The 13,610-nt window shown below is 41.7% G+C and overlaps 2 protein-coding genes across 3 annotated transcripts; one reads left to right on the forward strand and one right to left on the reverse strand.

Moving 5' to 3' along the window:
* Window positions 7,676–9,288, forward strand: LOC104778184 (probable disease resistance protein At1g52660). The gene is made up of 3 exons (XM_010502573.2): window positions 7,676–8,463; window positions 8,551–8,889; window positions 8,988–9,288. Exons 1-3 carry the CDS (start codon window positions 7,683–7,685, stop codon window positions 9,011–9,013), a joined length of 1,146 nt encoding a protein of 381 aa, XP_010500875.1. The 5' UTR covers window positions 7,676–7,682; the 3' UTR covers window positions 9,014–9,288.
* Window positions 9,187–11,644, reverse strand: LOC104778185 (biotin carboxyl carrier protein of acetyl-CoA carboxylase). 2 transcript variants are annotated; one of them, XM_010502575.2, is made up of 9 exons: window positions 11,447–11,644; window positions 10,779–10,961; window positions 10,582–10,649; window positions 10,361–10,420; window positions 9,975–10,208; window positions 9,800–9,862; window positions 9,625–9,693; window positions 9,496–9,541; window positions 9,187–9,407 (listed from the first exon to the last, which is right to left on the reverse strand). In XM_010502575.2, exons 1-9 carry the CDS (start codon window positions 11,454–11,456, stop codon window positions 9,340–9,342), a joined length of 801 nt encoding a protein of 266 aa, XP_010500877.1. In that variant the 5' UTR covers window positions 11,457–11,644; the 3' UTR covers window positions 9,187–9,339. The 2 variants fall into 2 exon arrangements, with proteins under 2 accessions (XP_010500877.1, XP_010500876.1); XM_010502574.2 differs by having other exon boundaries at window positions 10,582–10,658.

Consider the following 13,610-nt stretch of genomic DNA (forward strand, 5'->3'; position numbering starts at 1 on the left):
TGTATACTAACTTATAGGTGAGCCCAGTAATTTAAGAGGCCCAATCTCTTTGTTGCAAGATTCATGGGAGGCAAAAAAAAAAAAAAAAAATGCATGTGTATTTTCGTCTGATAAAAACAATATGCAAGTAAAACCTTTAAAAAAAAAAAAAATTGATCAAAAATTTTGAAGTGTTTGTAAATTAAATTTAATTTCAAGAGGGTATAGTAAAAGACCAAAATTCAAAGATTTAAATGAAAATGAAGAAAATCAAAACTGTGTTCTATGCTTTTTAATAAAAAAAAAATATCAAAATTTTATCTTTAAACTATTGAAATTTGTAAGTATCAGAAGGCTTTTTTCAAATTCTCTCCCATGCCCGAACCCCGAGAAAGCAAGATGAAGGCTTTTACCCAGATCTCAACTATCTCCTCCACAATAGCAACCTCGTTCAACCTTTTACCCGTTGGACTTTCCTCTGGCGATATGCAAGTCTCGATTCTCTCCAGCCCCAACCCTAGTTCTTCACCTTCCGTACCACTTAACTCCCCTCGCCGATCTTCAATCAACAACTGTGTTGCTTAACAAACGCAGTTATTGCTCCGCCTACTGCCCAACCATATTTTACCGTTTTCCCCTATCACCCCCTAGTTCTCAAACCGTTTTTCCCGCCGTATCTAAACTTCTAACAGAAACCATATTACTCCAAGATCTTTTCATTATGAACAACCATATCCCTTACCATCTCAAGGGTAAAGAACCAATCCGAGGATTCGCCCCACCTCCCTGCAGAAGAATCAAAGCTCCTGAAATTGATACCTCTGACTTAATCCAGGAGAATTCACTCACTCTGATCGGTCGTATCACAAACCTTGCGGGACAAAGGATGCGTGCCCTGTTCTCTTTCCTCCTCAACCGATGGAACCTTCAAGGACGAGCTGAAGGAGCTGGCCTTGGTCAAGGTTTCTTCCAATTTAAATTCTTATCAGAAGAAGACATCACTCGAGTTTTAGAAAATAGACATTACCACTTCGATCAATGGATGCTCATCATTCAAAGGTGGGAACCTGTCATATCCACATCCTTCCCCTCTTTGATTCCTTTCTGGATCGAGATCCGGGGATTACCGGAGCACTACTGGAAGAAGGAAATGGTACACTCCATAGGGGAGGCTTTAGGAGACATCGTGGATATGGAAATATCCTCTTTCTCTGTTCAACCAAAAATCCTTCTTAACGGACTGGAACCAATCACCAAAGAGACCATTATAGAGTTTGCTGATGGAAGTGAAGCCCTCCTATGTCTTGAGTACAAATCTCTTAAAAACCACTGCACCCACTGTTACTGTCTAACCCATGATAAAACCACATGCCCAGGACTAGCAGAGCTGCGAAATAAATCTCCTCCAAGACCAAGTCAAGGCAAACCCCTATCTGCACAGATCTCATCATCTAGGAATTACTACACCCCTCAGGACAATTTTATGCCTCCTCGAGACCCATCTCATCAAGCGGATCGCAGGAACCACACTCGTCCACATTACTACTCAAGGAAAAGAACCCATGAAGACTTGAGCCACAGATCTCGAAGTATATCTGACCGTAGATCTCCCTCCTCAAACTTAAGAACCCACAACGACGATTCTAACACTCGAGTTAGAGGAAAATTTTCTCTTAACCGTGAAATCTCGCCCCATCACCACCATGGAAACCGTCATACCCCTCATATCCCACCCCGCTCAACCTTGTGAAGAGAAAAATTTGTCTCCTCAACTCACACTCCAGGTGCGGTCTCTGTATCATCGAGAACAAGACAACTACCTCTGGAGAGAAACACTGCAACCCCTAACCCACTGACACCCCCCCCCCCCCATCCAACAAGGTGCATGCCTTCCCTTCCAACAGATAATCCTCTCCCGTCTAGAGAACAAGTGTTAAGTGATCTACAGGAGGTAACTATCCAGTATATTTCCTGCCCTGATCTTGTGGAAAGTGCAGCTCGTAGGTTGAGAGTCATTCAAAGTGATGCAGAGAACCTGATGGAAACTACCGCGAACTCCATTTTAGCATCAAACCTGGCGGCTTCCACCTCTCGTCCTCAAATCTCCCCTATACCCTCAGGTCTGCGGGAAACTCAGAGACTTTTGCCAACACCTCCATCCAATCCTCCTGTCCCGAGCAAGAGCAAAAATGTGTCGGAGAAACGTGGTCGTGGACGTCCCCCCCTACAAAAGCAAACAGGACGTTTAAATCAAAAGCTCCCCAGAGCAAAATCTCAGAAACGCAACTTTGCGCAAGGTTCCCCAAGGAAACCTACTCCATCAAACATGCCCACACGATCATGCTCTTCAAAACCTACTCAAAGGAAAGCAAAACCAACTCCTACTGATCAGAATCTTTCGGTTCAGAACAACACAACAAGAGACTCCAGATCCTCCTCACAAACTCCTGCGTCCTCAGAACCTCCTAGGATAAAAGTTTTTCCTGCAACCAAGAAAATAAAGGCGGAATTTCAGAAACCGCCAACCCCTCTTCCTTAAGAGTGGTGAGCTGGAACTGTTGTGGGCTGGGGAACCCCATAACAGTTCAAATGTTGCGGGAGATCAGGAAAAAGATCGCCCCTGACATTATTTTTCTGATGGAAACAAAGAACTCACCTGATTCAGTCCAGAGAACGCTTGACTGGCTTGGGTACCCATACCACCACCTGGTTCCCCCTCATTCACCAGCTGCAGGTGGACTTGCTCTTTTCTGGAAAACAAACTTGGAGGTCGAGATCATCAAATCCAACCAACACTTTATAGACACTCAGATCAGAGCAAAAGGATGAACCTTCTTCGCGACCTTCCTTTATGGAGAACCATAACGAGCAAACCGAATTCACGTCTGGAACCAGCTACAAGATCATGCATTGTCAAGAACAGGTCCCTGGTTCATCACAGACAACTTAAATAACATAACCTGTAGGGATGAGAAAGTAGGAGGTCCTGAGAGATTGGAAGGATCCTTTACTGACCTGAGATCATTCATGTCGTCTTGTGACCTTTACGACTTGAAACATTTGGGAAAATTCTTATCTTGGAGAGGGAAACGTCATTGGGTGATGGCCTATCCCTCTAGTAGAAGCGAGTATTTCCGTTTCGAAGGATCAGACCATCGTCCTCTTGTCACCTCTTTTGACCCTGTTAAAAAACACTATAAAAGCTTATTCCGGTACGATCAGAGGTTCAAGAATAACCCTGAAGTTTGTAATATTGTCTCAAAAGCTTGGAGCCTACAACCTGAAGCTTCAGTTGACCAACGCCTACACCTCTGTAGAATGGCCATCATCCAGTGGAGCAAGGAACAATTGTTAAACAGTAAAAAAGAGATCCTCTCCCTCAGTGACCAATTGGAAAAAGCTATGTGCGATGATGAAGCGAGCCAATCTACCATTGATGCTCTAAATCAGAAGCTCCTGCTGGCCTACAAACAGGAAGAAGAATATTGGAAACAACGAAGTAGGCAATTGTGGCTTACCCTTGGAGATAAGAACACGGGTTACTTCTATACTGCAACAAAAAACCGTCGAGCCATTAATAACATCTCCGTCTTAGAGTCACCCTCTGGTTTTAAAGTGTATGAAGAAAAAGAGATTGCTGGAGTAATTTCTGACTATTTTCAAGACATCTTTACCTCTCAGGAGGGGGATAGATACACTGTGGTCCAGAAAGCTCTAACTCCATGTGTCACCCCTGATATGAATGGAACTCTGATCGCTATGCCATCAGCTGTAGAAATCAAACATGCCTACTTTAACATTCATACGAACAAAGCCCCAGGTCCAGATGGTTTCTCCGCAAGCTTCTTTCAAACAAACTGGAATACGATAGGTGACACAGTGATTGCATAGGTCTAATCCTTTTTTATATCTGGTTCCCTGCCACATCAGATAAACCACACACATGTTAGGCTCATCCCAAAAACAACAACAGCTCAAAAGGTGTCAAACTATAGACCAATTGCCCTCTGCTCAGTCAATTACAAAATTATTGCCAAACTACTAACAAAGAGACTCCAACCGGTTCTATATGCATGCATCTCTGAAAACCAGTCAGCTTTTGTTCCTGAGAGAGCAATCTCGGATAATGTGTTAATCACTCATGAAGCTCTCTATTACCTGAAAACCTCTGGAGCTGAAAAGAGATGTTTCATGGTTGTCAAAACAGACATGAGTAAAGCCTATGATAGGCTTGAGTGGGACTTTATCAAAGTAGCACTGGAACAACTGGGGTTCCATCAAACCTGGATTAGATGGATTATGTTATGCGTCTCCACAGTTTCATACTCTTTTCTAATCAATGATCAAGCAAAAGGATTGGTTATCCCTCAACGCGGTATCAGACAAGGCGACCCCCTCTCCCCTTACCTCTTCATCATTTGCAGTGAATTTCTCTAGGGTCTCTGTTTAAAAGCTCAGGAAAGTGGAAAGCTCATTGGTATTAAAGTGGCAAAAGGAAGCCCCAGGATTAACCATCTCCTCTTCGCAGATGACACCATGTTCTTTATTCGCTCTGATCTATCCAGCTGTCACGCTTTAAAGCATATCCTACATAAGTATGAAATAGCATCAGGACAGAAAATAAACTAGGAAAAATCATCCATCCCCTTCTCATCAAAAACACCTGTGTTTATGAAAGATCAAGCAAAAAATATTCTTGAAATTCACAAGGAAGGGGGCCAAGGCAAATACCTTGGACTGCCTGAGCTTTTTGACAGGAAGAAAAAGGACCTGTTCACTTCGATAGTGGATCACATCAAACAGAAAGCCATCAGCTGGTCTTCAAGGTTCCTTTCCACGGCTGGCAAACTTACTATGCTCAAATCGGTGCTATCAGCGATGCCTACTTATAGCATGTCTTGCTTCCACCTCCCTAGTTCTCTTTACAAACGCATTCAATCAGCACTTACAAGGTTCTGGTGGGATACGAAGACGGAGAAGAGGAAAATGTCATGGATCGCCTGGAGGAAAATTACAAAACCAACAAAAATTGGAGGTCTTGGTATTAGAGATATTAAACATTTCAATAAGGCCCTGCTAGCCAAGTTAAGCTGGAGATTACTTACCAAACCACACACCCTCTTTGCAATGGTTCTCCTCGGGAAATACTGCAAGAATGCACCACTCCTGAACTGCACAGTCCCCTCATCTGCCTCACACGGATGGAAAAACATTTGTATGGGCAGAGATCTCTTAAAAGAATACCTGGGAATGCTTGTAGGCTCGGGTACCTCTATTCCAATTTAGAGAACTCCATGGCTCTCGGTTTCCACTCCATTATCCCCTATGGGACCCCCAACTGAAGCAACACAGAACCTCAAGGTCGAGACTTACTCTTGCCAAACTCCAGAGTATGGAATGTTGAGCTCATTAGACATACTCTTCCAAGCTATGAAAAAGAGATCCTACTCTAAAACCAAGTTCAAGCGGAGCTGCGGATATATGAGCCTGGCTACCTACCAAAGATGGCTCATACTCTGCTAAATCGGGATATTCTGAATCCGCAAAGTCTGACGAAGTGTCCAATGCAGAGGCTCAACCAAGTAGCAGCCTCTATGGCTCCTTCTCTTGGCAGAGTAATATTTGGGCACTAAAAACCTCACCTAAAACCAAATTTCTCCTCTGGAAAGCTGCTCAAAACGCCCTACCGGTAGGTGAGAATCTCCTCCATCGTTCTATCAGTGACTCAGCAAAATGCCCACATTGTGACGAGGATGAATCGATCCTCCATCTCTTTTTCCACTGTGACTTCGCAAAGAGACTATGGTCTATGCTCCCTGTTAAAACAACAATCCAAGTAGACGATATTACTTCAATCAAGGAGGGTATAGTGAAAGCTAATAAACTTGTTTGTTTACCTCCAACTAGTATTGGATTTGGTCCGATCTCCCCTTGGGTGTTCTGGTCTCTTTGGACTACCAGAAACCAGCTAATTTTCAGCAAAAAGCAGATTTCTTCAGAGGAAGCGATGCGTCTTGCCCTGATAAGAGCAAAAGATTGGCAGAACGCCCAATCAGCCTGCATTAGATCCAATCCGCCACCCAAAGCTAGACGTCAACCCCCAACCCCCATGACGAACCGAATCTGCTACACAGATGCATCTTGGTGCGATGACACAGCCGGATTGGGATGGGTTTTCAAAGACCAGTCCGATCAAATAACATGGGAAGGATCCACATCGATGACCCACGTTGGCTCCCCATTGATGGCCGAAGCACTGGTAACTCTCACCGCGGTTGGAGTTGCACTTGAATCGAACATCACAAGCATTTTTTTCGCTTCCGACTCGCTTATGCTGGTCCAAGCCTTTAATGAGAAGCTCCATCTGAAGGAACTTCATGGGACTCTCCACGATGTCCTCACACTATCCTCGCTTTTTGCTTATTGCTCTTTTAATTTCATTCCTCCATCACAAAATCGGCAAGCAGACCTATTGGCAAAGTAGGCTCTCCTTTTGTGTAAACAACCCTAATAGTAAATAAAAAGTCTTTTTTTGTTCAAAAAAAAAAAAAAAAACTATTGAAATTTGTACATTCAAATTTTGTATTGGAATTGATAGCCATGAAAATAAAGTCAAATTCACCACTAAACCAGGCCAGCTAACAACATTTTACGCACCTTTTTTCCTCGTACATGAGTTCTTTTTGTTAAGTTCATTGCAGAACTAATGAATCACGATTAAGAAGTTGTGAACAATGAAACAATGATGTTTTATGATCAGACACCATTTTTCAAAACTCGCGTTATTGGTATAAAACAAGAAAAACACAAGAAAAGAAAAATCTGGAGACCATGTTTAGATAGTTTATGATATATATATATATCTTAAGAAAAAAAAATTGGTATGAAAACTAGACATGCATCGACATTTTGATTAGTTTGTATGAAAACTTACGATTTTCTTTTTTGATTAGTTTGTTGTTAGTTTGAATGTTTTAAGTTTTATTATATTCCGGTGGGAGAAGAAACTACCAAACGTACTTTAATTTAAATCCATTTCCATTCGATGGGGTGTTGATTTTTATATATAAATTTTAACTTCAACTACAAAACATTGTTAGATCAAATGATGATTTGCATTTTTATACGTGGCTCTCTTTTTATTTCAAGAACCCAAATTCGTATCCATCGTCCCCGACAGAGGTATCTAATCACAACACACGAGTTGACTAATGAACAAAAGATAATAAAAGACAGATCAGACTACGTATGATGAAATTTAGTTATATTTGTTAGATGATATGACATTCGATGTTTAGAGAGACATGATAACCACAAAGGGTGGCCAACCAACATAATAAATATCTCAAATGAGAAATTTGAAAATATTTGATTAAAAAGTCTTAGGATACGATAATATACTAAAAGTCATTTTCTGCATAGGTATTTTGATTTGCTAATTAGCAAAGTAGTGCAGAGTTTCATCATAACATGTATTAACCACTTCCATAAACGGACATTCGTACACCGAATAAATCTGTTTAAACTAGGTTTTACTTTTATTTATAAACCTGAAATTCTCCAACAACCATCACTAGACATTGGCAAAAACTCACAACGTGCAAGTCAGTCCATATAAAGTCTAATTATCAAACACTTCCATATATATATAAACACACACTCACAGAAACAACTTTGAATAAATTACGTTGGGGGAATTAAAGATGGGGAAAGACTTTAAGAGTTTGGTTACTAGATGCATCTACGTTGGGAAAATCAACGATAATGCAAAGAAGCTGAAAATAGCAACCGAAGAACTCAAAGATCTTGGGAACAGCGTGATGAAAAGAGTCAAGATCTGTGAGGAGCAGCAACAGATGAAGCGACTAGACAAAGTCCAGTCATGGCTTAGACAAGCCGACACGGTTATTAAAGAAGCTGAGGAGTTTTTCTTGATGTCTTCTTCTTCTTCTTCTTCTTCTTCTTCCGGCGTGATATCTTCGAGCCACAAAATGGAGAAGAAGATTTGCAAGAAGCTGAAAGAGGTTCAAGAGATTAAGAGCAGAGGAATGTTTGAGGTTGTTGCGGAGAGTATTGGAGGCATTGGAGGAGGAGGTGTTGGATCGACGGTTAAGGATAGCGACGAGCATACGGTTGGGTTAGAGGCTGTTTCGGGTTTGGTTTGGAGGTGTTTGACGATGGAGAACACAGGGATTATTGGCTTATACGGTGTGGAAGGTGTTGGTAAGACGACGGTTTTGACTCAGGTTAATAACAGGTTGCTTCAACAGAAAACGAATGGGTTTGATTTCGTTTTGTGGGTGTTTGTGTCCAAGAATCTGAATCTTGAGAAGATTCAAGACACGATTAGGGAGAAGATTGGGTTTTTGGATAGGACGTGGATGAGTAAAACCGAAGAAGAGAAAGCTGCGAAGATTTTTGAGATCTTGAGTAAGAGACGTTTCGCTTTGTTTCTTGATGATGTTTGGGAAAAGGTTGATCTCGGTAAGGGTTTTATAAATGGATTACTTATGGTGCAAGCAGTAGTGTTTATTTACTTGTCGTATCAATTATCTGTTTTTTCTTGTACAGTGAAAGCTGGAGTTCCGCCACCCGATGCGCAGAACCGGTCAAAGATAGTGTTCACGACGTGTAGTGAAGAAGTTTGTAAGGAGATGAGTGCACAGACGAAGATCAAAGTGGAGAAATTGGCATGGGAACGAGCTTGGGACTTGTTTAAGAAGAATGTTGGAGAAGATACAGTGAAGAGCCACCCGGATATAGCCAAGGTGGCTCAGGAGGTTGCAGCCAGATGTGACGGTCTTCCTCTGGCTTTGGTCACCATTGGCCGAGCCATGGCTTCTAAGAAAACTCCTCAAGAATGGCGTGACGCTTTGTACATCTTGAGTAACTCGCCTCCTAATTTCTCAGGTCAAATTATTAAACTTTGATCAACTATTATATCCAGTATAGGTCTCATATCCTTGGATTCTTACTGTTTATCCTTTTAACTTTTTTTTTTGTAACAGTTCTCAAGTTACTGGACAGGAACTAGGTGAAGCCCAGCTGTGGTATTTTAACTGGAAAACATTGATGTATTGTTTTGAATTTATTGGATAGGTTGCTTTTGAAAAAATTGTTTGATTTTTTTTCTTCTCTTATTGTGTATTTTGCTTTGTAATTGTCTCATTGATCATATATGAAAATGAATGTTCTTATACCAAACGGTAAAAAAGAGGTTACAATTCAATTTAGTAATGAGAAAAAAGAGGTTCCAACGGGCAAATACTTTTTTGAGTGGACTTATTTGTCTATGTGGGAAAAAAAAAACAAAGAAAGATACATAAAACAGAAACATACTTAAGCCAAAATCAGTTCTTACTAAAGCTTCTTGATGCCAGGAAATGAAGGAAGAACGGTAATGAGAGCATCGTTGTATCCTACAGGCTCTGCAGATCGAAAAATACCAAAAGTCAGAAGAGACATATCATGTTGGTATGAGGAAAGATTCAACAACATTAAGTAAAAAGGTCTTACCGCCATCTTCCCGGAGTATTTTGACAATCTCACCGGAAACATCAGACTGGAAGAAGAAAAAGGAAAATAAGAAGAGATAAGGAAGACAAAAAAAACGCAAAGAAACCGAATAGGATTTCCTGTTATTACCTCAACTGGGATCTGGCCACCGAGTTGTTCAATGTAGCATAGAACTTGACCTTCTTTCACTGTGTCTTTCTGATGAGTAACCAAAAACAAATACATAATCAACTGAGAGATTCCAAAAACTCCATGAAGACGGAAAAATTTCAAAGACTTGTTTAAAACATAAGAGAAGAGGTACCTCTTTACAGATTGTAGGAGTGCGTTTGCCTTTTATGGTCTTGGATCTCCTGAAATAACCAACCTGCAACAACAAAAAACCATCCAATCGAGGGATCCCAAATTTTAGTGATGCCAATGTCAGTTTCAAGGAAATTATCTAGCGTTGAGCCTCAAAGTTTAATCTGGATTCTAACCGTTGGAGATTGGAGAATCACTAAACCCTGATCAGCAGCTTTGTTAGCGAGTGTTTGTGGTCTGTCTGATGGAGATGCTGATTTTGTGATAGCCAATGACGAGGAAGTGGCTGAGCCATTAGTATGAACCCCCTCAGGAGCTGAGCTTGCAGCAACCACAGGTGGAATTTGCTGAGGCGGTGGACTACTTTGGTCAGCTAATTTCCTTGCTACATATAGGCGGAAACCTCCCAGCTATTAGAAATATGCAAAATGGGAGAAAGCAAAAGTATTAGACACAATCTTATAGAAAACTTAGAAATCTTAGTAATCTAATGAACTGAGCTACAAGCCTATAATAAATAACATAGTTACGAGTTCAGAAATCAGAAGAGGGGCTTACTTACTTTCAGTTCAAACTCTGCAATCGATGAGGAATCTGTGATTTCTTTGATAAGTGCTTCCACCTAGAAAATGGAAAAGAAAAATAATGGCTCAATTCACACAACTGATGTCCACGCTGGCTCAACGAGGACACACATCCTTCCTTCTCTAGGAATATCATAATAAGCACAGCAGTAACAACAATACATTGGAATAAGAGATTTAAAAGGAAGGTAAGACCAACCTCAGAGGACTTGGGAATGAGCTGAGTATTCACAACAGTTGATTCGGTCTCTTCAGAATCCTCTACGTCTGCAACAGCTACAGTATATTTCCAGATTAAAATGTCACTCCATAAGCCAAAACTTTAAGCCATTGTCAGAATGGTTTTGTGACAAACAGTAAAACAAAATCAAGTGATAAGATAACAACAATATATACCTGCTATTTCTGCAGGTGGGACAGTAGACAATTGGACAGCTCGCAGAGTTGTCCTCAGACTCTGATACTTGATGGGGCTTTGGCCAATTAGTAGTCTTTGATTGTTGGGTATCAGCAAGTTTCCACATCTTAATCTACTGAAATATGCTGCAGAAATCCGAACTTTTGGAGCTCCTAAACTACCTGAAATAGAAACAAAAATCTTATCAATACTCCTCAATACAGCATTGATCTTAAGTAAACTACATGTTTCATTAACTATAAACTCCACAAACAAAAAAAAAAAAAAGGAGCATGATTTGAAAACTGATGTACTTGTTTTTGCAAGTTATATCATATATATAGTCATGAAACGAGTAGAGGAACAATAGCATTATATAAAGGAAAAAGCTTTAAATGCATTATTCTTGAAACGAAGACGCATCAGCAACCCTTAAGATCAAGATGATAGAATCAAGACTCAATTTTTTTTGTTTTCCCCTCTCTAATAATACACCAATCAATCACATTGCTAAAAAACTACAAAAAGTAATTCCGAATTGCAAGTTGACCCAATTAAAATAACGATTTCGCGTAAAATGGAGAACAGCAAAATCATTCAGAATCAATTTTACATAAGAATAATAAAAATTGAAACTTGAGGATCGAATGTGAACATCAAAACTTACAGGAATTCATCGGAGGAAAGAGGAGATATAAAATAATGCAGCAGATGTGATGTGGTGAAGAAGATGAGGAATAAAAAATATAAAAGCAGAGTAAACGATACGAACGAGGAAGACGGATTTGAAAATCAAATTTGAGGAATCCGAAGAAGGAAGATGACAGTGGTGGTGGTGGTTTCGCTTGTTCGATACAAACAGAGTGAAGCGAAGAAAGAAGAAAGGTAAACTGGATTTGGTTTTTGGGTGTTTAGGCCCATTATGCTAGTCCAAAAAGCCCATTATTACACCTTTTAAAACAAATTTTTTTTTGGTAAACGACCGGGGTATTACCCCAGATTTTATTAAAAGAACAAAGAACAATTACACACGAATATGTCTCGGGCACAAATGACCAGCAGCATCCGCACGTAGCAGCCCATCAACAGACTCCGGGACCGTGTTAAAAACATGAAAGCCTAAAGGAAGAGAAAACGCATAAGTAGCTAACCCATCAGCAAGATGATTAGCTTCCCTATACACGTGACGAAAACGGACTATCCAGTCCCTCGTAAAGAAGCCATGGCACAGACGTACTAGGAAGGACAGAGGATGAGAGTCTCCTATCCCTGTCGTAAGGTAACCAACCACCAGTTGCGAGTCCACCTCCACCTCCAACCGCGTAACCTTTGCCTCCCAAGCAAAACTCAACCCGTAGTAGACACCCCAAAGTTCAGCCAACTGCGTCCAGCAACGTCCAAGACGGACTGCAAAGCCACCACACCATTCACCCACACTATTCCTCAACACCCCTCCTGCGGATGCCATACCTGGATTACCCCTTGACGCTCCGTCAGTATTAAGCTTAAACCACCCTTGATCAGGAACCACCCAGCCAATTTCTCGGACCACCCGTGTTGTTGCCCCGGAGTGATTCACAGTAATCGACTGTGCCTTTGTCACATCCATTGTAAGCTTCTTTACAAAGGCGACCCGATCCCTGCAGACCAATTTCTCCCCAANGGGCACAAATGACCAGCAGCATCCGCACGTAGCAGCCCATCAACAGACTCCGGGACCGTGTTAAAAACATGAAAGCCTAAAGGAAGAGAAAACGCATAAGTAGCTAACCCATCAGCAAGATGATTAGCTTCCCTATACACGTGACGAAAACGGACTATCCAGTCCCTCGTAAAGAAGCCATGGCACAGACGTACTAGGAAGGACAGAGGATGAGAGTCTCCTATCCCTGTCGTAAGGTAACCAACCACCAGTTGCGAGTCCACCTCCACCTCCAACCGCGTAACCTTTGCCTCCCAAGCAAAACTCAACCCGTAGTAGACACCCCAAAGTTCAGCCAACTGCGTCCAGCAACGTCCAAGACGGACTGCAAAGCCACCACACCATTCACCCACACTATTCCTCAACACCCCTCCTGCGGATGCCATACCTGGATTACCCCTTGACGCTCCGTCAGTATTAAGCTTAAACCACCCTTGATCAGGAACCACCCAGCCAATTTCTCGGACCACCCGTGTTGTTGCCCCGGAGTGATTCACAGTAATCGACTGTGCCTTTGTCACATCCATTGTAAGCTTCTTTACAAAGGAGACCCGATCCCTGCAGACCAATTTCTCCCCAAAAACATCACAGCAACGCCATTTCCATCCCCACCAAACAGCCAGTGCAAACATTGTTGCCCAATCCCCGTCACAAGTACTTGTCCCCTTATCCAGGTTATGGTACATCCACTCCAGTAGAGACATTGTAAAGAACTCTCGTCGCTTACTTCGTGGTAAGATTCTCCTCCATAAGCGAGACATGGCAGGGCAATCACGCAACACATGCATACTCGTCTCTATCCCACCCCTACACACCGTACAAACATCAGATTCACTGAGGTGACGGTGCAGCCTCTCCGTATTAGTCATTATAGCCTGATGTGCTACCAACCACAAAAAAAGCTTTACTCTTTCCGGCACCACAACTTGCCAAATCCGTTTGTAAAAACAGCCCATGTTCTGCCCCAATCTCTCCTCCTTTGTTAAGAAAGCATACGCAGAACCTACAGTAAAACAACCATCAGCGGTCTCACCCCATGATATTCTATCAGTCACACCCGAGAAGCTATCCAAGACGACAGTCACCAGCTCAAGCTTAGTATTGTCGGATACAAAAGGCGCTATACACG

The sequence above is a fragment of the Camelina sativa genome, chromosome 3 (genome assembly GCF_000633955.1).
Source record: "Camelina sativa cultivar DH55 chromosome 3, Cs, whole genome shotgun sequence".
NCBI lineage: Eukaryota > Viridiplantae > Streptophyta > Magnoliopsida > Brassicales > Brassicaceae > Camelina > Camelina sativa.

Coding starts and splice junctions, on each gene's coding strand:
- LOC104778184 (XM_010502573.2), top strand. CDS start 7,683: ATGGGGAAAGACTTTAAGAGTTTGGTTACTAGATGCATCTACGTTGGG. Junction 8,464..8,550: donor TTGGGAAAAGGTTGATCTCG/GTAAGGGTTTTA, acceptor TTTCTTGTACAG/TGAAAGCTGGAGTTCCGCCA. Junction 8,890..8,987: donor CTCGCCTCCTAATTTCTCAG/GTCAAATTATTA, acceptor TTTTTGTAACAG/TTCTCAAGTTACTGGACAGG.
- LOC104778185 (XM_010502574.2), bottom strand. Junction 9,863..9,974: donor TGATTCTCCAATCTCCAACG/GTTAGAATCCAG, acceptor TTGTTGTTGCAG/GTTGGTTATTTCAGGAGATC. Junction 9,408..9,495: donor AATACTCCGGGAAGATGGCG/GTAAGACCTTTT, acceptor TTCGATCTGCAG/AGCCTGTAGGATACAACGAT.